Source organism: Caloenas nicobarica, chromosome 1 (assembly GCF_036013445.1).
Source record: "Caloenas nicobarica isolate bCalNic1 chromosome 1, bCalNic1.hap1, whole genome shotgun sequence".
Taxonomy (NCBI): domain Eukaryota; kingdom Metazoa; phylum Chordata; class Aves; order Columbiformes; family Columbidae; genus Caloenas; species Caloenas nicobarica.
Window position 1 is genome coordinate 48,095,222 of NC_088245.1, and position 24,765 is coordinate 48,119,986.

The 24,765-nt window shown below is 42.2% G+C and overlaps 1 protein-coding gene and 1 long non-coding RNA gene across 3 annotated transcripts; one reads left to right on the forward strand and one right to left on the reverse strand.

Moving 5' to 3' along the window:
* Positions 1 to 4,995, reverse strand: LOC135984876 (uncharacterized). Its single transcript, XR_010605724.1, has 3 exons — positions 4,608 to 4,995; positions 1,042 to 1,134; positions 1 to 855 (listed from the first exon to the last, which is right to left on the reverse strand). It is a non-coding gene; the product is annotated as an uncharacterized LOC135984876 (long non-coding RNA).
* On the forward strand, positions 4,877 to 22,989 carry UBE2N (ubiquitin conjugating enzyme E2 N). 2 transcript variants are annotated; one of them, XM_065627550.1, is made up of 4 exons: positions 4,877 to 5,003; positions 21,088 to 21,334; positions 21,529 to 21,669; positions 22,306 to 22,989. In XM_065627550.1, exons 1-4 carry the CDS (start codon positions 4,974 to 4,976, stop codon positions 22,344 to 22,346), a joined length of 459 nt encoding a protein of 152 aa, XP_065483622.1. In that variant the 5' UTR covers positions 4,877 to 4,973; the 3' UTR covers positions 22,347 to 22,989. The 2 variants fall into 2 exon arrangements, with proteins under 2 accessions (XP_065483622.1, XP_065483614.1); XM_065627542.1 differs by lacking the exon at positions 4,877 to 5,003 and adding an exon at positions 14,608 to 14,725.
* The last annotated feature ends 1,776 nt before the right edge of the window (positions 22,990 to 24,765 follow it).

Genomic DNA, 24,765 nt, shown 5'->3' on the forward strand with positions numbered 1-24,765 from the left:
TGACTGCCAAACACACAGCATCTTAATCTTTCAACCTAGCAAAAGAAAAATACCTGATTGAGTCAGGGAGGGCAGCTGTCTGAATGAGGATGCCTGACTTCATTAATTACAATACTTGGGATGAAAGCAGAATGTTTTTTTTCCATCAAACCTTTAATTTACAAAAGAAGAAGAAAAAAAAAAGATTGCTGAAACACTCTGCAAATTTTGACAAACTACACATGTAGCCCTGTGGAAAGCTAGCTTTTTGGATCTACTTTTTCTTTCCTCCTCTTCTCCTCTCTGTGCCCCCTCCCATGCCCTCCAAGAAAATTTTGATCTCTTTTAGGTGGTTTTAACAGTATTGTCACATGTTTAATGATAGTCATATGTTTAATGCTGTATGTGCCTTCGAAAAACTGTATGGATAAAAAATCCCCCTGCCATACAGCTCAAAATAAATCATCTGGGAGAGAAGAATAAATACATTTTAGCAATAACCTTGAACTCCAGAGCAAGAGTGCTGAAGTGTTGTTCTGCCCAGGGAGGCAGAAAGCAGAAGCATGCTAGGCTGGATCACCCGTGGTTTTTCTCCAAGGATGTCTTCCAAGAGACAAGCCAAACAGAGGATATGCACACAGAGCGGTGCAGTCTGTGGTCCAGAACCCAGTTATAGTGGCAGTAATGGCTGAGTGGAAAATCCTGAAGGACAGGGCTGGATGCTGGAAGGTCGGTGGGTTGGGAAAGCACTTGGAAGATGCAAGAATGTCCATGGGGTGTGGCTAGCTGAGGAGACAAAGCTCCCCTGGCAGGCACGTGTCTTGTTCCGGCGCTGATTCAGAGGATTAAGTCGCCTCCTTTGGGAATTTGAGAATGCTGTAAAAGAAGGACAATTTTTACTATAGCTTCTCCTTGGAAGATATCGCTTGATACAAAGGGAGTGCAAAGAAGCAAAGTCTAAAGCCAGTATCCTGGAGTAGCCAGTTTGGATGGCTTTTCCAGCACTTTCATGGATACTCAGGGATCTCTGCATCAGTCCTTGCAAGAGCTAGAATGACTTACGGGAACAACCGACATCTTTGTAGATATGACAACAGAAAATAATGTTGTTGTTCACTGCCATCTCCTGAGCAAGTGTACTTCAAAAGCCTCTTCCTAAAAGGAGCCAGAAAGAGAGATGTCATGAAAACTGCGCCTTTCCCAGGACATGGCAGGCCAGTTGTTGAGCAATGAAAACTATTAAAACCTAACAGCTTGCCAGACTGACTTGCTGCAACTTCAGACTGAAGCAAGATTCCTGCTCTCCAACACTTGAAAGGGGACACAGAATGCAACGTTCATGAGCATTTGTTTGAGTCAACTATGCTCTGCTCTGTTGTTGCATCTCGCAGACACAGGGCAAGGTTCCAGCACTTTCAAGAAACCGAATGACATTTTAGTTGCCTTGGGCCTAAGAGCATCTTTCGGCGCATATTTTCTTCCACTTAAGCCAGTCCTTTAATGGCCAGTATTCTGGAAGAAGGATGAAAGAAAAAAAAAAGAGTAGGAGAAGGCAGAAACAAAGAAAAATAAGTAATTCTGCAAACAGTGTAACAAAATACATTGGTTTCCAGTTATTTTGGTCTTGAGGAGACGGCCCAGTGGAGATTCCTTGATGTCTAATAAAGTGTTAGAGTCATGGAGTCTTTCTCCCAGTGGGATTAACAGCAACATTTTTTTTTCTTTTGTCTTCATACTTTCATAAAACTCACAAGGAATTAATATCTTTCACAAAGAATTGCTTCACCTCTCCAGCTGTATCCTCATATTTGTTTGGTGCTGACAAGCACACATGAGGGTTACTCGCATAGAAGGGTGAAAAGGGATCATTTGGTTTAGGGACCATTTCTGGTCTTGGTCTCTAAACTGCCTATTGTATCACGTGACATTAACACAACACGGAGAGAACCATTTTAAAAATAACCTAAATATTTTCGTTCCTTCTACATGTGTCAGCATACTTACTAACTCAAAATGAAGGCTCCTAGTGATTACTGGGTATCATAGCAACATGATTACAAATATTTTCAGTTATTTAGGAAATTTCAAGACGATATGAATGTTAATTTCCTCTTTTCACTAACATTCTGTCCTGATTTTTTTCTCCTGACTCTCTATGCAAAGTTCACTGTAATCCCATTCCTCAAAAGCAATTAGATTCTCTACCCATCTACTCAGGGGTAAGCGGTTATTTACAAGCAGGTCAGCGCTGCATTGTGGTCATCACTAGATGTTGTTAATTCATTTACATTGACTTTACTGCCCTCCCAAGTGACAGACGATTTGAGAAGGCATTACTGTATTTACACCTTGTAAAGTTTACTGCAAAGTAAGCCTGCATTTGTCAATATCTGAGTTCTAGAAACGGGCACTGAATACAGTCTCAAAATTCTTCCAATCAAACCAGGATTGCTCGAGAGCCATTTTAGTACCGGCACATTCTAAACCCCCCCATATAAGCCCAGGCCTGGGGTTTACATTTGCCCATACAAAGAGCATCTTGAAAACTGTACTTTTCATTTAGACTGTTCCTGCGGAGGGGTGGGAAGCTGCTCTGTAGTCATTTGGAAGAGGCTTCACATCTCTGTGTGTGATCCCAGCTATCTTGAAAAACAAACAAACCCTGAAGCAACCAACTAGTAAACCACCGTGACTGCTGCCCCCAGAATCAAACAGTAAGTCACTGTGCATCCTTAGGAGAGCCCTAGCAGCCTAGATTATAATTGTTTATTCTAAGGCACCAGATGTGCTATACATACTTCAATACCTCTGGAGAAAGAAAAAAACAGGCTGGCATGCAGCTGATAAACACGGTGTCTTAGATGTTTTTTTCCTCCACCTTACAATTTTTTTTTTAGAGATCAGCATTTCACCTTTTTGGGTTACATGGTAAGTACTGTGAAGGTGCCAAGTATACAAAAGTATTTCCTTAGTCTTGTTTACTACTAGCAACAGGTTGTAATAATAAAGTAAAAAAAATCCAGGATTAAAGAATAGTCCTGTGTGTAACTGTGTGTAACTAGCAAGACACAGAAATTTCACATGCTAATGTATACAAATGAACTCAATCATATCCGCTGCAGAATGAGGGGGCGTTATCAATGAATGCTTTAAGCCCCAATTCTGCAAACGTGTTTTCATGCACTTTTCTTGGTGCGTGTGACTTCATTGTTGGTTTGACTGACTTCAGAGAAAGTGACATCCAGACACTTGGGAGAGGAATTGAGTGCAGAAAGGACTGAGGATGTACACAGGAGTTCACAGCAATTATGGGTTTTCATGAATTGATGTGAAGTTTGGAATTACTGGTGCTTTCAACAGCTGGGAATATCAAATAGCGCAGAACAACCCTGTGCTTGTTAGTTGGCTTCTACAGTGCCAATACCTTAGTGAGAGGAATAGAGAAGGAAAACTAGGTAAGTTTTCGGGAAGTATTGCGAGGAAGGTGAAGCACACCACTCTTCTGACACATGCCTCATGTTATCATAACCACCCTGTAATACTATACATGTTTAGATTTTAGGATATAGAACATTTGTAGTATCTGTGATAAGAGCATTTCAGCAATTACATAGTCCAGATTTGATAGTATCGGAGAACATTCCATTCTGCCAGAGCATACAGAAGTTATGTAGATGATCTAGAAGTGCTGTTTTTAATCCAGGAGAAAACGCTTGACAGGGAATCATATGTGTGGAGGGTCCTGTTCCTGGCTGCACTGCTGGCCTGCTTGGCAACCTGTGGCAAACGGTGTCACCTTTCTGTGTTTTTATTTCCCATCAACAACGATGCACAGTCCTAGATGTTACTACTAGTGTCCTAGGATGCTTGTGTGATAATTACACTCTTATACAGCATCTTGCTTTCTGCTAAAAAAGGAGGAGGTTCACTAACCAGATGTTACTAACACAAAGACGTTGTAAGGTGTTGTAACAGGTTTAGTGACACGCTGCCTAAAATCAGGAAACAGTACAGGTAGTACCATCGTGGTGCGCAAGACATGCTGTCAAAATCCTAATTGTGTCAGGCTAATGAGCTCACACACTTGCTACAAGCGGCTTCTGGCTTTGCACAGAGCTGCTGCCCATCCCAGAGTGGGGAAACGAGAGGGTTGGTGAGCAGCCTCGGCAGACGGGCTTTGCCGGTGCGTACCACAGAATCACAGAATGTTAGGGACTGGAAGGGGCCTCAAAAGATCATCTAGTCCAATCCCCCCGCCGGAGCAGGAACACCCAGATGAGGTTACACAGGAAGGCGTCCAGGCAGGTTTTGAATGTCTCCAGAGGAGACTCCACAACCTCCCTGGGCAGCCTGGTCCAGTGCTCTGGCACCCTCACTGAGAAGAAGTTTCTTCTCAAATTTAAGTGGAACCTCCTGTGCTCCAGTTTGTACCCACTGCCCCTTGTCTTATCTTTGGTTGTCACCGAGAAGAGCCTGGCTCCATCCTCGTGACACCCACCCTTTTTATATTTATAGACATTAGGGAGGTCACCCCTCAGTCTCCCCCCCGCTGCCCCCGGGCGTTACCCGCTTCTCCCGCAGGGCCTGGAGCAGCGCACGCCGCTCCCGGGCCCGCCGCCCCAACTCACGCCTGTGCGCAAAGGCGGCGCGTCCGTCCCGCCACCGCCGGCTGAGGCGGCGCAGCCCCGGGCACAGGGCGGCCGGGTGGGCCCTCCCGCCGCCTCACGGCCTCACAGCCCCCCCAGCCCCCGCTCTGCCGCGCTCGTGCCCACAGACAGCGCAAGGACCCCTTGCGGTCGAGGAGCCCGCCCGGAGCCCCCGCGGCGGAGGCAGCGGCTGCCGGGAAGCGGCCACTCCTGAGCCGGGCGCGGCCTACATTGCCCGGCGTCCTGCGCCGAGGGCGGTGCCACCGGAAGCGCGGCGCAGGCTACTTCCGGCTGTGCGCGATCCCCGAGCGGAGGCGAGCCCGCGAGCCTGCACCCCGACGAGACAAGATGGCCGGGCTGCCCCGCAGAATCATCAAGGTACCGCTGCCCGCCCCGGGCTTGAGGGGTGGCTGGGCCGGGTCCTGCATGGCGGGCAAGGCAGGGCTGAGCTGGGCCGGGCCGGGCCGGGCCAAGCGCCGCTTCCGGTGCCCGGGAGCAGGGCCCCGGGGGGGCAGGGCCGCTCCCAGGCCTCCCTCTGCCCCTGTCGGGCGGGGGGTGAGCTGCTGCTGCGGCAGCCGCTGGCGGCAGGGGCCGCGCTGGGCCTGCTTCCCCCGCCTCTTTTCCCCGTCGCTTCCCGTTGGATGTGCGCCCGCCCGCGGGGGCTCCCGGGCTCGGCGTGGGCGGGCGGGAGCGGCGGGGCCCTCTCGGCGGGCCGGGGGCGGCGAGCGGGAGCGGCCCGCGCCCGTCACGGTCACCGAACGGCCTCTGGTGCTGCCGGCCGGCCGGCCGTGCGTGCGTCGGGTGCCTGCGCGCCCTTTTCGGGGCCCAGCGCTTGAAAGGCACCGGGCGCACCCAACCCGCCTCGCCTGCCGCCGGCGGTGAGGCTCCTGGCCGGGGGCGCCCGGCCTGGCCCCGGCTCAGCCCTCGCCACGGTGCTCGGGTTCCTTCTGCTGTGCGAGCGGGGGCTGAGCAGAGCGAGCGGTTAAACCTGAGCTTGAGGTGCGCGTCGGGGGCATCCCTACCGGTACACGCCAAGCCAGCCTGGCTGCTTCTGCGTGTGCCCTGAGTTGTCGGCTTGTACGGTTCTGGCGTGTTCGTGCTGGCAGTTCAGTGTCTTTCTTTGACTTCCGTTTACCAGCTTTGCATGGGCTCTCAACTTCGGGGCACTTTCAGCTGACCACCCGACTGCAATTTCAGTTTAAGACTTGAATGATTTGGAGTCACTCAACAGAGATACAGGCAGCTGCATTGCAATGCCTGATGTGATTTGAAGCCCTCAAATTGGTGATCGTTCCATTTACAAAAGTTATTAAGTGATTCCAGTAAGTTTCCTTAGCCTTCAAAGGAAATAACAGCACCCTTGTTACTCGTTGAGCTGAACAATTGCCACAAATAATTTATAACACAGTAAAGGTCTCTTGGTTGGATGCGCAACGTTGGCAGCTATTGTAAAACACTTCAGTGTAGGATATGTTAAATAGTGGATGAAAAAAATAAACCTGGATTTTCTCTAACAAGTCAAGTAATCTAACAGATGAGGTAGAAACAACGCAGGAGTAGCGTTTATCTTGTGTCAGACAGGCTACACTGTGATTGTTGTTCAGAATTGTAAGCAGTAAAAATTACGAAGACAAATCTTACGGAATGAGTTTGACACTCCTCCAGCTGCCTCAGTGCATGGCATGCAAAGCTGAATATATTTCAGGTGTGAGAGGGAACTCTAATTCATAATACAGCGGAACAGGGATTCCTCACAAAGTTGTGGTAAGAGCTCTGTCATGAGGCTGTTGTCTGTGTTAAATTTTTTAATAGCTCTTGACAATTCCCCTAAATACAATCAAGAAATGCACCTCCTTGTAAACTGGTACATAAATTTCCTTCTTGGTGCTTTTGGGTTTTTTCATGCTTTTCTAGAAGAAACCTGGAGTAGTTCACACATCTCACTTCAAAGATGTACGATGACAGAGGTATGTTTCTTCTCCTGGAGAGGGGAGGTGGAGGGCAGCAGAAGTGACACACAGAAACTCGAGACTTACTCTGGAGGATCCTCCTTAGAGTTTTCAGGATTGTTATTGTTATAGGGTGGAGCGTGCAGTGTGTTGTGTGTTTTCATGAATGTATTGTAAGTTGTCTGTAGCCAGTCTAGAGCTTTTAAATCTTGGGTTGGTTGTGTTAGGTGGCCAGTTCTTTAGCTCCTGTGCTGTGCATGAGGTAGGTTGACAGATGTATGTAAGGTCCAGGACTTGAATCTGTCTAGTTACTGCAGCCTCAAAAAATGTGCAAAGTCATATTTTGAAATATCGCAGCTGCAGAGGTGCAGGCCTAGAAATGTGCCTGCTTGGGTCTTCAGGAGTCTGGAGTGAGAGTTGTTTTGACCTTTGCTATCCTGCCAATCTTGATGTTAAATTTCCTACTGCGGGTTGCCCTAAAGAGAGGGAAGGGGGTGAACTCTGCTGCTAAGGAGAATTCGAGAGATTGGGAAAGGAAATGGAAGAGAGAAATAAGAAAGAGCTGTAGAAAGGCGAAATAACTCCAATAACAAGAAGATCCAATTTTTCTTATGGACATTAATAAATTTGATGATAAATAAATGGCTTAGGTTATTGCTAGGAAAATACCTTGTCCCTCTGATCCGTATGCACCCTTTGTGTTATTGCCCAAGGGAGACCGTTGACGGCTGATGGGGGATAGGAGCGCATACTTGGGCTGTAATGAAGTACAGAATCTAGCTAGCAGCTTGAAATGCAGTTGGCGTTCCTCATCTTGACCGACTGCTGGCAGATGGCCTGGTGCTCCGGTTGACTAGCGGCCCTGTGCTCCTCAGCCTGCTTCTTCGCTGTGTGCAGGCTGTCATCAAGCTCAGTAGGAGAGCAGTCGCCTTCCTCCTCTCAGCAGAGAGCTCTCTTTGTATTTCCAATACTTCCCCCAAATTCATTTAAAAGGTGTCAGTATAGATGTTGCGAAGCAGTTGTTACAGGAGATACAGAATTACTCCTGGTTTGCTGTCCTCAGATTACTTAGAAACGCAGACTTTAAACAAGTGTGGGGGAGAATGATCTGTAAGATCAAGAGGTGACTTGCTTTAGAGTTATGACCTAGTGTTAGCACATCACAAATGGTAAGTAGAAGTTGATGATATAGTTTTGAGTCTTTTAAAGATATACTAAGAATTGCGAATACTCAGAATCTTGTGAATAGAGAAGAGGTATTTTTATGTTCTTCAGTAGCCCAAAACGAAGGGTCCTCTGAGAATTACCTTGACAAGAAAATCTATTAATGTAAGATAAAATAAAAATGTAGTACTGCACATTTCATTTAGCAAGATGTGTGGTTTTGATGCTGTAAACTTTTTTTTACTACTGCACAATATTAAAAAGTGAGCCTTTGCAATATACACGATAAATAATGCCAGTGATTCTTGCTCTCAGACATTTTTTACACCGTTTCGCTCCAGTGTTGCAAAGTCACGTAGCTCCAGTCAAGTAAGGAGTTGAATTGCATCTGACTTTTTTTTTTTTTTTTTTTGGCTGACATTCAAACCACCTCATTGCCATGTCAAGTGCAGTCAGTATATCTGAATGAGATGGGCAATGCTGCCTTGTGTCATTTTTGCAAATATTTTTTCTGCTGTTTTCACTGCTGCAGTGATCTCATTATTCATGATTTGATGTTCAGGTCTGTGTTAACTGTGTAGCCAGTGGTTAGCGGTACTTCTCTTACAATCACTGCAGCTGCTCATATGATGAAGTAAACCATCTGAAGCAGTATCTGAGACTCCTCTAGATATTTTTTTATTAATGAATTCATCAGCGTTAAATTACTGAGGCTTTGTTTTCTTCCCCTGCATGGTAGTGTGTTATTGTCTAAGATATTCCTTCCTTGCTGTTTACTGTGAGACGCTATTTCCACATTGCTGCCAGTGCTTGCAGTATTTTTAGAGAATCTGAGTAACATTTGGACTGCTGAGTTCTAAAGTGCTATATCAAATTGTAAAATTTCTGGGAGGTTTTATGGAGATTCTCATGGTGTATGTAGTGATAGGGACCTGCAGCATTTTATATTAGAGGTCGGTATAATGAGCTTTATGTTTTGTTTTTTTTTTTTAAATATAAATCAGGTATTTAATCTGCAACTTCTGAAACTTTCTAGAAATTCCTAAATAGTATCACTGGCAGCCACCTTGAAGTTTCTTACTTTGTCTTGGAAGCTATAGGTTTCTGGGACATGGACATCTGTCTCCACATGAAAATTGAAGTTGCCGTTAGTTTTTGATTTCTCTTGCGTATCTGCCCATTTTTTAATTTCCTGGATGAAAAAAAAATAAATAAGACTGGAGGTAAACTTAATACCTTTTGTTGGTATTCGACATTTCTTTGCGTGGTGGTTAGACATAGAAAACATTATTTCTGGACAGTGCTGATCCTTGGCATTTGTCAGAGAAGCAGTATATTTGGTCTTTGTAATGTCTTTCTGCCCCTTGTATGCTGTTTGGATCTTGTGGATAACTTCAAATTTGGCAGAAAGGTGAAAATTTTGGGAATTTTCAGAGGATTTTTTTTGTACTGTTCTTAAAACCACCTTCCCTGCTATTTCCCAACAAATGCAGGAAGGTAGACAGATAACACATATGCTACTCTGTGACCCTCTTTGAGTCTTGCCAGGCAAGTAGTGGCTGTGGTAATGGGGGGGTATCTAGGCAGGTACTGGAAGCCTGAAGTTTGGCAGGACAGAACTATGGAGGTGTGGGAGGGAGGCCGAGAAGGAGACTTGGGCCCTGAGGATAAGAAAAGTTTCAAGTTAGACCAAGGTACCAGTTTTAAAAAGAAAACATGGAGTCTTATTAAAAGATCTTAAAGAGGACACTGATAACTTTCCACAGCCTTTTCCTTAAAGAAGCTTTCAGTAGACACTAGAGAATAAAAGCTGAGGAAAAGACAGTAAATAATCTAGCTAGAGGCAAAAAATCTTGTTTGGACTTCCTTCTTGTGTTGTACTTGAGCAAACTTGGAGGTCCAAACCTATAGCACACCAAGCTTTCTGAGTACTGATGCTCATGGTTTTTTATAACTTAGCACACACTTGTTTTATATGGTGCTTACACTGAAAGCCATGTAAGCATAACAGATATCATCAACATTTGTTTTGTGTAATATTACAAAACAAAACTATGTTTTCATAGTTACACTTGACAGATGGGTTAATAGTGAGAAACAAGTGGCAAATTTTGCCATATATGGCATTTGGACAAAAACTCTTTATGAATTATTGTTTGCTTTAACAACACTTTGATAGTTGATTCCACACTGTATATTAATGCAAAACTCTGATTCAAATGTGCTCCGTTAGTATAACTGCAGGAACAGTTTACACTATTAGCTCAGTGAGTTTAGTTATGCCTGACTTTACTATACCTGGAGATGCACCATGAAAAGCTTGATCTATGCTAGTACATAGCTAATCCTCTAAGAATTTGCGTAGGATCTCAGCTTCACAGTTCCAAAATCCTGTAATCTGCTGTGGAAAATTTGAGACTGAGGTCATTCTCAGGGGAGAGTGATGCTGACGTTAAAAATGCCCCTCTTCATGTTCCTGTTGTTTGGCAACAAGGTCTTCTTCCAAGAGAGAGTGGATTCGGTTGGTGTGGAGTTTTTTAATTTTTGTTTTCTGGGAAGGTGCTGTTACCTGGAGTACATTTGCCTTCATCTCACTGTAAAGTGACTTTGCAGTGGTTAGAATTGTTCGTGTGATGATGGGAACTGGAAGACCAGAAGTGCATGAGGGAAGATTATGAGCAATCCAGAATTTGCAGCGCTTGTTTAGCAAAGCTGTAGTTTCAAGTTGCTGGACAGTTGTCCATAGATTGAGTACTAGTTAATGGTTTCTAAATCTATTGTGCTGCTGTTCATTCTTTTTTATAGCTGATGTCACTTACTCGTTGACACTCAGATTTTTTTTTTTTTTTTTTTTTTTTGGAGCGGGGTGGGGGCCTTGGGTTACAGTCAGGGCTGGTGATGGGATCTGGCAAGCTGTAGGGTGGTGGAAGCATTAATGTACAGAGACATTAGCCCAGTAATCAGTAAAGCAAGTGCAGGCATGTGGGATGCTGACGTGCAGGGATTATATGGCAAGGAAGAGGAAAATTCATATGGAGGCCAGTGACTGGAAACCACAAGTGCAGCCTTCTATTTATGATGTTTGACCTTTGCATTACAGTTTAATGGGCTTCATTGCTAATTCTTTTTTTTTTTTTTCCTGAAAGGCAGACATTATTTTCAGGAGAGTTTCTCCAACATTGTTCTTTTACAGTGATATAATTTTAATCTCAACATTCTGAAATCTGACAGTATATCTGCTTAGGTACCAAATTAATTTTCAGTAATGCTGGTTATAGCTAATTCTTTACATAATTGTACCTAGTGAATTGATAGATTCTGGAAGAATTTGTGCCAAAATGTGAAGTTTTTTAATTAAGTCTTTGTGGTTTTTCTGAGGCAGGTTTATCTCTATATGTAGAAGACAGTTTTGGCTGGTATGCTTCACTTTCTCTTGCTCCCTCCCCCTCAAAAAATCAAAGCAAAAACATACATGTGGTTTACTTTCTTGTGTGCAACTTATCAGTTCTTGGTAAAGGAGATCAGTGTGATCTTCCCCCTTATCCCACTCTGACAGAACAGGAAAGAATTGCCACTTGGCGAGTAATTGTATCTTGTCTGTGTGCCAATATGCTGCTTTAAGTTTTTGCCTAAGCAGATAAAACCTTCAGTTTCTATTTCATACCCCAAACTATTAGATGTAGTTGGAAGATAATGGCACTGGTAGCTGGCAAGGGTTTCCTGCAATCAGAATAGAAATATGAAACAAATATATGTTGTATGTAGTCTGAATTGAAATACTAAAGTTGTTGTACTTCTGAGATTTTTTGCAGAGAGCCAGCACACGGCAGGAAAGTTACCGCCTAGTTAAGTTAGATGAACCAGAAGTTCTCAAAGTGATCAGGCTGCGGTCGGTGTTGAGCAGCCTCTCCGAATAAACAGATTTAGCCTGGCCTGTGCTGGCACAAAAGTTTTGGTGCTGCTGCAGCAAACTTGGACTGAAGGACTCATTTGGCTCAGAACTCTGCAGTAAAGGTTATTTCTTAAGCCAGATCAGTTCTGTGATGTCATTTGTTGCTTGACTTTGCAAATGCTTGGGCTGATGACAGATGAACAGTGATAGTACACATTAGCACTGCTGCTGAGAAGTTAGGGCTTCCTATTCAGGGAAACCCTTGCATTTTGTGAGGAAAGGAAAAGGTGCAAGTAGTTACAGATGTGAGTGAAGTTGATCAAGAACCAGGCTGAAATTGTGAGAAGAAAAGCAGTTGGTCTCAATTATAAACTCAACAACTGAAGCCAATGGAGAATGAAATAAAGGACTTGCAGTAATTTTTAGTCATTGACAGTGGTACTTATGTTTAACTTTCTTTTTTTAAAATCTCTTCGCTTTTTGCTGTTGGTAGTGACTTTACACCTGCTTTAGAAATCTTCCTGGAGGACTCGGCAACAAATGTCTGATCTCCTGTAGGAAGCAAATATTGAAGAGACTGATGAGCAATCAGTTAAACTGAAAAATATATATTTTTTTCCTCATCACATCTTCTCCCACATAAATTGGTATGTGTGGTACCCTCCAAGTGATAACTGTTATCATTTCAACTATAGCAGAAAATGGAGGTAGTGGCTTTCATTTTAAGTCTGTCATCTCTTTTTCAAACACTCTAATTTGCACTATCATCTGCAGAGTCTGAAACTGTCTACCACATGCTCTGTAAAAGTGGTTCTCGATACAACAGCTCAAACACATTTCAAATTAAGTTACTTTGTGATTTATGCTGTAGTGGGTTGACCTTGGCTAGATGCCCACCCAGCCACTCTCTCTTGCCCCCCACCTCGACCAGGTGGGAGGAGAAAATAGGATGGAAAAGCTCATGGATCAAGGCAAGGACAGGGAAATGACTTACCGATACCATCACAGGCAAAACAGACTTGACTTGGGGAAAATGAATTGATTTATTGCCATGTAAACCAGAGTTGGATGGTGGGAAACAAAGACCAAGTTAAAACACCATCTTTACCCACATTTTCCTACACTCAACTTCAGTCCTTCACTTCTGCCTCCTCTGAACCTGATGGTTGCAGGGGGATGGGGAATGGGGTTTGTGGTCCATCCATACCAGCTCCTCTCTGCTGTTCCCTCCTCTTCATGCTTTTCCTCTGCTCCAGCATGGTCCTCTCCATGGGCTGCAGTGTGGATGTCTGCTCCACTGTGGTCCTCCATGGGCTGCAGGGAATCTCCGCTCTGGTGTCTGGAGCACCTCCTCACCCTCTGTCTCTGACCTTGGTGATCAGACTAGTTTTGCTCACACTTCCCGCTCCCCGCCTCACTGTTCTCTCTGTGTGACATTTTCTGTCCTTTCTTAAATATGTTTTCTCAGATGTGCCACCAGCTTGGCTGATGGGCTCAGCCCGTGCCCTGCAGCAGGTCTGTTGATGGTGGCTGTGTGTGGCACGGGGCAACCCTTGACCTCTTCCCACAGAGGGCACCCCTGGAGACCCCCTGCTGCCAACACCTTCATTCCTACACCCCATACATCTGCCTAGACGGTCCATACTGAATGCAAGTTCTATGTCTTGAAGAAGTGAGGCAAGCTGATATGTGTTTCTTGCAATCTGGGTGCCTCTTTCATTTTACCAGTAACTTTTATTTTAGTCCATCTTGGGACTAGTCATGCAGCGTTGCATCCTGCCGTTCCTTTTATAAATGGCCAAGGCTGCCAAAGAGGTTTGTTTTGTAGCCAGCTGTTTGGAGACCTTTGCTTGTAGCACCTATGGAATAAATGTATCAAGAGATGTAGAGATTTTTATACATTTGTACTGTCGAAGATGCTTTTACCCATGGCCAATTCTGACCATCAGTTTCTGTTGGAAGTTACTGCCCCCTCCCAGATGACTGACAGCATCGAAACTCTGCTGCCAACATTTTTTGGGTTAAAGATCTAGCTATGAGAGCCAAACTCACTTCTCCTGAATTGAACTGGGAATGCAGATAAGGCTTACTTTCTCAGTAGATTTGTGGGATGGTGATTTCTGGCAAGGGGGAAGCAGCAGGCACTGGCAGTTGAGCTGTAAACTGTAATTCCTGTTGCAGATTAAGGCTTATTAAGACAAAGGTACTTATCCATCTTCTGTCTTCCCTGATCTGTTCAGAATAAAGCCACCTAGGGTTAGTTGAACCTACAGGTAAAGGCGGATATTACCTATTTTTTTCCACTGTCTGGAGTAGATTAGAGAAGGCTTATACCTTGCCTTCATCTGATGAAGTTGTAGGGGTGTAGCCTCCATCTTAGTAGGTGATGCTGAAGGTAAATTACTTGACTGCTGTCTGGAGAATTGAGCTAGTAAATGTACTGCTGAAAATACAAGGAAAGAATCATTCCCTTGAGACTTTGCATAAAGATGTGGTATTGTGTCATTTAAAATATTTAATAGCTTTAAGACCTGCAGTATTTTCTCTGTGTGTAAGAGACCTTATTAATATTTTCTGTTTTGAAGTTTCGGAATAGTTTTATCACAGCTATGTTAACCTCTGAAAGTCTTAATGATATCTCTTTTTAAGGTACTAGCATAAAGCTGCTAGTTGTAAGGATGCTTTTCTGTAGTCTCAACACCATAAAAGGTTGCTAGATAACTGTTCATAACAAGTAAGAAGGTACACAGAGTACTTGGTCTTTAAGACATTTGTAGATGACTGAAGACTTTAATTTAGCAGTTTACCATCTGTTACTGAAATTAGTCCTGTTGGTAGTTAAGCTTCGTCTTTTGGAATGAGGAGGTGGCCTCTACATTTCCTTTTGAGGTTGGTTACAGAATAGTAATCCATTACGCTAGTTTCTCACTGTGACTGATGCTGCAGTCTCAACTCTTTAAACCAGCCCTTTCACTAAAAGGAGCAGTCTGTTCTCCCATCCTTCTGACAGCATGTGTTTGCACCCTCCTTTTTGTTGGCACAGCTGTTTGCGTGGACATGTGGTGAACTGCATCAAGGACTCTTCTCTGTTGCATGTGGGTTTGTTGTTGTTTTGTTTTGTGGGTTTTTTTGTTTTGTTTTTTTTCTCCTTTCAGACTGGGGCTATGTGCTATGTTTCACCATGAGGTCAAGAGGCAGCTATACAGACAAAAATGAAGGTGCATAATAGGCTGAAGTGGAAAGGCAGCACAGCTTTTTTTCTTCCTTTCTCCAGCAGCTGCTCATTTATCAGCTTAAAATGTTCAGGCCTTGTAAGATGTTGGGATTTCTCTAAGCTCCTTTTGTTCTAATGGATGTTATGAATTTCACCAGGTGATTTCACAGCTGATATTAAGGGACTGTGTAGAGCAGAAGACCAAGCTAGATTCTGTCAAAAAGTGTATTCCTTCAAATATAACATGTCACTGAAGACTACTGTATTTAACTTGTGGTTTAATATGCAGAATTTTTTACTTGTTGAAGGAAACTATATAGCAGTAATATTGAGTATGAAATAAGAAAACTGGGATGTCAGGAAATTGAGCATGCAGACAGCTGAATTACTAGGCAAAGCAAATTTGGCTGAAGACTTGGAGCTTGGATTTCTTCTTTGAGCTAGTTTGTGCTGACCTTGCAAGCAGGCTTCTTTCTTACATTCTAGTGGCCTTCATACGGTAGCCTTAACATTCCTGTATTTTGTAGGTGCTAGATATTGATTTGTTCTTGACTTTTTTAGCCAACATCTCTTGGCAGGCAGTGTGAAACTTGTGGTGATAAACTATTGCCATAGTACGGGGAACAGAATTGCCATTATTTTTCCAAGCAAAGAATATAGTACTCCTTTTTAGAAAGTAAGAAAAAAGCTTTAAAAATTGTCTAATCCCATGCAACAGTTTCTTCCTTCACTACTGGAGTGGTCTCTGTCAGACAGGTGAAACTTTAGAGATTTCGGTTCGGCTGCAGTGGTTCTGCTATGTTCTGGTTTTTTTGTTGTTTTGTTTGTTTGTTTGGTTTTTTCTCCAAATACTTGGATTCATGAGTTTTCTGGTTGTTGTTATTTGCCAATATGTCACTGTTTGATCCTGCCTTAGTCTGTTGATAGCAAGTAAAAGTTCTGAAGTGGCTTTTTGTTTTCCAAGATGTAGCATACAGAAATCTTTTTGTTGTTTTCACTGAGGCCTTGGCAATTTGAGGCTTTTGTAAACACTTCTGCAAGACTGGAAGTGATTAAAATAGTAGCCTGTTACTAATGGATTCCTTCTTTCTGTGCTTGTTCGTATCTCCATGTGCTCTAACAACTGATTTTCATGCATGTCTGTATGGAAGCATCTTCTGGGTTGTTCAGTTCTCATCCCTAGCGTCTTGTTCTGGGTGTATGAACCAGGAGAATCCTGGTGGTTATGTCTGCTTTGCAATAACTTTTTTTTTTTTCCTTCCACTGAAAGCAGGACAACCAAGCAAAAGCTCAGAGGGTGAAGCATTGCCTGCTGCAGATCGACCTCTTGTATTTGCGTGGCTTCTCTCAGTCTCAGCACCCTGGAAAAACCCTCACCCTCACCTCCTGCTCTGTTGGTCTCTTCTAAAGATCACTGAAGCCCTGAGGCTTCTTGTCCTCATAGGTTACTGTAAAAACAGGTTGAGGATTTCTCCCCCCTACTTGGGTACAATTAGTCTTCAATTTAATGTCTTCATAGAAGAGTAGCTATGCAGAATGTCAGCTACACCATCTGTCCGATCTGCGTCATCTGTCACTCTGCTTCAGGCCACCTGTGTTAATAAGAAAAGCTTTGCTTTTGCTTGTCAAAACACCTTCAACACTTCTGCATTTTTTAACCACTTAATTAAAAATGAGAAAGATAAAATGGGAGGCCGCAGGAGCTTCAGGCAGTCATGAATGATTGGTGGTTGTGTGGTTTTTGTTTTATGGGGTTTTTTTTTGGTTGGTTTGTTTGAAGTACTGATTGGCATGTATCTTCATTTTGGGTTTGTTAATTTTCTTTAGTCAATGGAAAGTATGACATTAACTTGGAACAAGTAGAATAAAAGCAAGAGCGAGAAGAGATCTCAATCTAAAATCATTGCCGAGTGTGACAAATAGAAATAACTGCCTATGGCAGCATGGGATTGAGTTTTAGAGCTCAAAATGCCCTGAAATCTTTTCTGTGAAATTTCCTTCAACATGCTAGAGCAGACCTAAGAAGAAATACTATAAAGTGCTGTTCTGGAACATTTACTTAGATGGAAATTTGTATTCCTGCGAAGACTAAATTAATTGCTGTATTGTAAAAACATTTATTGTGAGCAGCAGAACTGCAGAACCTGGTTTTCTGTGGATTTGTCCTTTCCACGCACCCCCCCCCCCCCCCCCCCCCACCCCGCTTAATGTGTTAATATTTGAATGTTCCAGCTCTTTTTAGTCCTGTTGGCAGGAATCTGTTTTGCCAGGCAAGAGTAGTACATACTTGATTGGAATAAACTGGCCCAACAGTATGTAATATCAGTGTTCTTCGTGTCTTTCTCTTGGGTAGCACTGAGCTTGGTTTCTGTTATAGCCACCCACAGTTTACAAAATGTACAGAAAAGCTGAAATTGGATAAAGGGTTCAAAGGCAGTTTTGGGGAGGAAGAGGGAAGTAACAGATTGCACAAAACTCACTTCCTCAGCTAAAAAAGTGTTAGAAAGGTTTTGCCTAAAAAGATACTGGAAAGTGAAGTATTGCATATGCTTGATCCTCCTGATTAAATTAAATAGTTAAATGTGGGAAGTTAGAATTTTAATTAGAAGGGTTTTTTTACGTATTTTACCATGTTTGAGGGACTGTTTTTCATTGGGTAACCGTCCTCTAGGGAAAGTAATATAAAACTACAAAATAATATCAACATGTAGTTAAACATTTCCTTGTTTGTAGATTAAGTCCAGATCTTGTGACTCTCTTGTGGGTGACTTACAGGTGGGGGGTGGTTGGTTTTTTGGTAATGTACACTTAAAAAGAAAAACAAACAAAACCCAAAAAACCTTCAAGCAGTTCAGTTTCCTGACCTCGTACATAGTGTTGCCCTGTATACTGACAACTGTATATCTCAAATATGACTTATTTCTCCAGGTCTTGTGGCAAATGAAATTGATTTTAATATTGGCGTGTTTACATCTTACTGTAGAATGTGGAAGTCGAGTGCTTGATATTGCCTTAGAATTGGACCTACTTGCATGTTTAAGCATTTTATATGCTTAGACCTTAAAATATTTCTCCCTTTCTGTTCCTTTTCCATGATTCTCCTCAAATACATTGAAGATATTATAATAAATTTCTTCATAATTGAAGGGCAAAAGCCATATTTACTGTCAGAATTTAGCAGGTGGTGTTGATGTACTTAAGTACAAACATTTCGTGTTCTTTTAATAAATGGTGTTTTTCTTGTGTTTTGCATAGTCTAACAAGCTTGTCTGTGTTACACTGTTTTAAAAAGATGCCTTTTCTGAACCAAAGATGCTTCTCAGCTTTTGCATAAAATGGTAGTGATGTACGTTCACAGGCTTTGTGACCTATCATTTTGTGTGTGTCAGAGAAATTTAGCCTGGTACTTGCTCTCTCGGCATGATGGCTGCATCAGAGCCTGCTGGGTATGAATGAGTGTTGACTGATTTCCTCACAGATTTCTTTCTTGTGAGTGTTCCTCCTCATCTCTGCTTGGAAACAGCTTCAATTATGCTGATAGTGGTGGAGCCCCACTCACGGTGCAGGAAGTGAGACGTGCTTGCTTAAAGCATTTTTAATCTAGTATTAATGTTCCACAGGGGGCCTGGATGGGTTCTGAGTAGCCACAGTACTAGCGTAGCTGGACGCAACGTAAATGCTTTTCTTTGCACTCCCTTTTTCTGTGGTGTTTTGTAGTGGGATAACCACATCTGTATAACCGAGAGGCATGAAGGCTATCTGAACGTGATGACATACTAGCAGTGGTATAGCCCCTTCATCATAATGCAGTACCTTGATTAAAAGAACCATTTTTCTCATACGTGGGCTCTCTCATTGTTTATTGACAACTAGTTTTTAGTGGCAGAATGTGCAGCTTGCAGCCGGACGCTGCTCCCTCTGTTATGCTGGCAGGGAGAAGTGCTGATGCTGCTGCCAGAGAACTGCTGATTCTGAGTTATTTTAAGCCGGGACTGGCTGCCCATTATGGTTACAGTCCGTGTACTGGTGTAATTAGGAAGGCAGTCTGGGGACCAGAGTGACTGAGTGGGGGCTAACAAATGCTGAGGTCAGCCCAGCTATTAAAATGTGTTACCCTTAATAATAATCATCATTAAAAAGAAGTCTTATATTTGAAAATGCCCGTAAGAACCAAAATCACGGTCTGCCTACTGGTGTGTATCTGGCAAAGTCCAGGTGGTTGCAGTTGTGAAGATGTTTAAAAATTGGTTCTTTTCATTAAGTTGGTTCTTTTTTAATTTCAAGTTGGCTTGCTATATTAGTTTGTATTTGGCATAAGACACTGTTTCCTCTGCCAAAACTGTCCAACTGTAAGAAGTATATGGTCCTTCATAGGTGGAAATCCTAATTGTCCCATTTACCTGTGGCAGCACTCATGCTGAAACTTTGCTGAAAGAAATGGAGAATGTTTTATGCATTTACAGGGATAATCTATGGTTTCTTACCGACTTTCATACCACTGAGCTAAATATTTAAGCATTCCTTATAGCTGCATTTCTACAGAATTACTGTACAGGTAAATAGCCAGCAGAATACAAATGCTGAGTATGATATAAATTTATGTGTATAGTTGAAAATAAAATACACTTGCAGAAGTGAGTGAAGACATGTCGAAGAAGCTTGGATGGCCTTCCAGTAAGGTGTATAAGTGGCTTTGACAGCCAATGCCTCTTGAGATAACCAGGCAATATGTAGTCACAACAAGGAATTAGACCAGATAAGTTTATTTTTATGTTTGTGTACATAGTAATAAGTTCAGTATTATGATTTGTAGGACCTTGACAATTTTGAAATGAATAACTGGATTTTGGCATTAATTGCTATGACTTCACTTCTTTATATCGTGTATTTGGATTTTTTTTTTCTTGCTAGCGTTAGCTGTTATTTAATTGCATCATGACAGCCACATCACTTAAATGCTGTGTGAATTTATTTCTACAAACTGCCAGTATTGAAACAGTCTAGTTATGTTTGAAGAACATATTAAGCCAAGTAGAGGTAATCTGTCTGATTTGTGCTTGAATTAGTGCTACTATAGACACACAGAGTAAATATATCATAAAACTAGAATAATAAATTAATATTACACCTACCAGTTACCATTTTTCTTCAGTAGAAACAGGATCATTTTTCTTTGTGAAAGCCAATACAGGTGGTGAAAAAGTTAACTCTACACAGTAAAAACAGGCTAGAGGAAGAGCAGGAAATGGGGCTAAAATTACCTGAGGAAGTGAGGCTTCGGCAGGACTTGTCTTGTGCTTAATGTCCTGTTTTCTGTTTTAGCCTCGTATTCTTTTTTATCAGAAGGAGCACAATGGAGCCTATAAGACTTGCGAGGGTTGGCCACAGAGGAGAGAGATGTACGGGCCTTGGTGGGTCTGTCTGCTCAGTGCATTAGTGGGCTGGATGGTCAGAACGTGGGCAACTCTCAGCTATGGTCACAGCGTGGTGTCCAGGGTGGGATCGGTGCTGTGGGTAGAAGAATTGGGCAACAAAGATGACAAATCTGTAGGACGCCAGACTTTCCTAATTTTACAGAACAACTTCCCTATCTCCTGCTGTTTGTTAGGGTCCCTTTTAAACATGGCTATTTGTAGGCTGAAAGTGCTCACACCAAAGCTATTTATGCATATACATGTGTAGATATATAAACCATTCTTATAAACACCTTTAGCGTTGCAGCAGAGTAGTACTTTGAATTCTTCAAAGTTGAATCTGATTCCGATACAAATGTTCGTCATAACAAATTTTCTTAGAGTAAATCTTGAATGCTTTCTGTGAGTGATTAGCCCTTTTGGTTTTTCACTTATGATATTTTCTGTTCAAGGTAGAATGAGAAATGGTTTCGATATTTTTACTGTGGCATTCTTTAAAGTGCTTTTAAGTATATTGAAAAATAACAGCTTGTCAGTAGTTTAATCAAAAATTAAGTTGTTGAGGACAGCTTAATTGTTATCTATTACTTTGTGCTACAGAAGCATGTACTCTTACAGCAGTTGAGGCATCTGAAAGGAGGTGTCTACCAGCTTACCACATCCTCATCTTCTTTCTGCAGATGTTCTTTAAGGTATTTGCCTAACACGATCGTTTCTGTGGATATAGGTGAATAACTCATAATGAATACTTGTTTTTAAAATAATTTGTACAGATGATGTTGATTTTAAATAGGTTGTATTTGTTACATTTCCTTTCTTTTTCTTCTAGGAAACCCAGCGCCTGCTGGCAGAACCAGTCCCTGGGATAAAAGCGGAGCCAGATGAAAGCAACGCACGTTATTTTCACGTGGTCATTGCAGGTCCACAGGATTCCCCCTTTGAGGGTGGGACATTTAAACTTGAACTATTCCTTCCGGAAGAATATCCAATGGCAGCTCCTAAAGTACGTTTCATGACCAAAATTTATCATCCTAATGTAGACAAGCTGGGAAGAATATGTTTAGATATTTTGAAAGGTAAGTGCTACCTTGTTTTCTTTTTTCAATATTATTAAGTACAGAAACTTGTAGATTCACCCTCCAAATAGATTTTGTTTGTTTGTTTGTTTAAATAATACCTTGCTTATTCTTTAATCTGGGAGAGGAAAACTTTTTACTTCTGTAAACTGTGATGAATATGGTGTTTCATACTGCTATAAATGTCTCTTCAGATAAATGGTCCCCAGCTTTGCAGATTCGTACAGTTCTGCTATCAATCCAGGCTTTGTTAAGTGCTCCCAATCCAGATGATCCACTAGCAAATGATGTAGCTGAGCAATGGAAGACCAATGAAGCCCAAGCCATAGAAACAGGTGATGTATCTTATGCTTTGCTGCCCCTCTCCCCTGCTCCCCGCCCCAACTTTAGGAAGTAGCTGATTTACTAATTGGTTGGGGGATGTAAATCCTGACCTCCCGTTTGATGTCTGCAACTTGCAGAAACAACTACTGCTTGCGGTCATAGTCCTAGTACCCTGAATGTGCCTGCAGTCCTCTATTTACAAGTCTGTGAGGCTTGCTGGAGGAAAAGCACTCTCTTGATTTCTTTTATCCTGAGTTTTCACATTCCTAAATTGCAAGCATGTCTAATCTGGACTCGTGGTAAAATGCACACCACTGCTTTTTCTATAAAGCTTAAGGAAAAGATTGTCTGGTTTCAGAAAGTACATCTCTTCCATACCTGCTTCTGTGGCAGGCTGTAATGGGTTGAAAGAATTATTACATTATGTCTCTTCACATTTGGATTCACTGCAGTCAGGCCACTTTAGCAGCTGTCAACTTTTGTGTATTATGGGAGTTCAAAATTTTACTTAAAATCTCAGAACGGATCTATTTTGTATATTTGCAGCAGCGGTATAAAAGTGACCTTTAAAAATAAGTATTTAAAATGACTTTTAATAAAGCCTTACAAATAAATCTTTTCTTAAATGTGTTTCTTTTTCTTTACAGCCAGAGCATGGACTAGGCTATATGCCATGAACAATATTTAAATGCGCTTTGAACATCAAGTGTGCATCACTTCTCCTGTTCTGCCAAGACCTCTTCCTTTTTTGTTTGCATTTAATGGACACAGTCTTAGAAACATTACAGAATAAAAGCCCAGACATCTTCAGTCCCTTGGTGATTAAATGCACATTAGCAAATCTGTGTCTTGTCCTAATTCACTATTGTACCGCATGAGCAGAGGCTAGAAGTATCATCTGGATTGTTGTGAAATTGTTTGAAAGCAGCAGCACATCTCTGCTTTTAATCATTTTTCCCATCATGGTTTAAGTATAAGCACTGTGAATGAAGGTAGGCAGGGTTAGCTGTGGGGCTTTTTGTTTTAATTTTGTGGGCTCCTCCTCCCTTTTTATGGTGATGCTAATTGCATTGGTAAAAGCAGCTAACCAGTTATACTTTAGAATATACCCTCTAGCCCAGTCTAACGTAGACGCTGTAGATGGACAAGCTTCATTGTTTGAACAAAAAATGGGAACATTAAACATCCATCACCTTCACTAATAATATTGTGATTCTGCTGTCAAGTGTAGAAAAATCCCTCCAAGAAAAAGCTTGTGACCATTTTGTATGGCTTGTCTGGAAAATCTCCTGTAAATCTTATGTTTTAGTAAAATATTTTTTGTTATTCTACTTTGCCTTTGTACAGTTTATTTTGCTGTGTTTTCATTTCTTTAATGTGACAATCGTATTTAAAAAAAAATGAAACCAGAATTGACAATTTGTCTTCACCAGTCTGACCTATTAAACAGTAAAGAGGTGGAATTCACAAGATTTTTTTTGCTTCTGTTTACTGACTTTTTTTTATTAGCCTGTGTTGTGTGGGTGACCTGCCCAGCTAATTTAATATGAAAATGCATTTGGAGTGACTTTTAGAAACAAATCTCTGATGTAACCATTGTAACCATAATTTTAGTAATGCATTGACATGCATTTTCATGGAAATAACCATAATCAAGTAGGAGGCTGAGAGCAAATGACGGCACTAATTATAACTTCCCTTTGCTGGTTGCCATCAGATGTTAGGCTACATGGGTTTCTAACTTAGTTAATTCCTGCCCTCTATTAACAGGTGATACCAGGGTGTAGAACCACTGTTGCAGCCAGCCTGCTATTGACTGATGTTTGCTTAACCACTTAAAGCTAGCGCCTCACACCACTGGTTTGCTCTACAAGCCTTATTAAGCTACTTGCTTGAGCAACTGGTCTGCTTAAACAAAGCTTCTTTACTGGAGGGAGGGAAAGTCGTTAAAAACTTCCTTCTCATCCTTGATATTTTTTTTTTGTGTATGTGTGCTTGTCCAGGTGTCCAACATCTTTTCTGAGAACTGATCTTATTGCTTCCCTTGATTTCTTGTATCTCTATTCTCTTCCTTTCCCTCACCAAAAAAAAAAAAAGGAAAAAAAATCTTAAAAGCTTTTGGCAGGGCCAACCTGAAGTGACAGCTTGCAGTGGTTGCAGTGGGGAGTGTTTTGTCATGCACTTCAGGGGTATGGTTATGGAGCCTGTTGGTATTCTCTCTCTTTCACCTCTTCTGACTCTGATGTCATCTGCAATTTCTATAGAATGTGGTGTATTTATTGTGCTCTTATGTAAGATGAGGAATATCTATTAAAGCTACGTTTTCCAACAGACAGTGCTTTCAGTGGTTAGTAGCTGGTGTTGCCCCTCAAAGTACTCTTTGTAACGTGGTTGCAGCTTGGTTCAGAATTCAACTTTTTCACCGGATTGAATTATTTTAAAAAACTCATTTTAAAAGTAGTTTCTGTGTTGAACGTCAGCCCAAGTTGCATTCAGGGCTTGTAACAAATTGTCTGTTCTTCAGAGTGGGTAAGCACCGTTAACCCTGCCTTCTCCCTACACATGAGCACGTGTTCGGGTTTATCTGACGTACGTCCCGCGTGTGCTTGTTAACGTGGGCAAATTTTGCAGCAGGCAGCTGAGAATATGTGAGCTGTGCCCTAGACCCTGGATTCACTTCGCCTACCTCTTAAAGCTTTAAAACCTTACGGTATGTACAGAGCTTTCCTCAGCTCTGTCTCTAGTCGGAGGACAAGTGGCAGCCCCAGGGGACGCTCAGACCCTCCTGAGCATCCCTGTTGAAAGTGGCTTTCCCCTCCTTGGGTAGAGAAACAGGACCAGAGCTGGCACTTGGGCAATTCAACTTCCAGCTAGGTGAGATGAATCCAGACCCAAGGTCATTGAGCAGATGGCCAGGTATTCGTGTGTTCAGGGCTTAAAACTCAGCTGGAGTTGGCAGCTAATTAGGGTATGTAATTAAAACTAAATTCTTGGTGGAATATTGTTAATATATTAATAAAAAAACCTGCTCTGCCTCCATTCACTAGTGACTGAGTAAAGTGTATTATAGAACTGTTTGAGTACACAGTAGCCAGTATGTGTCTGTT

Bases quoted from the DNA above. Each gene is read 5' to 3' on its own strand.
- UBE2N (XM_065627542.1), top strand. From the start codon at position 14,642: ATGTGTTTGCACCCTCCTTTTTGTTGGCACAGCTGTTTGCGTGGACAT. The intron at 14,726-21,087 runs GTGGGTTTGTTG...TTTTTCTTCTAG, and splicing joins AGGACTCTTCTCTGTTGCAT to GAAACCCAGCGCCTGCTGGC. The intron at 21,335-21,528 runs GTAAGTGCTACC...ATGTCTCTTCAG, and splicing joins ATGTTTAGATATTTTGAAAG to ATAAATGGTCCCCAGCTTTG.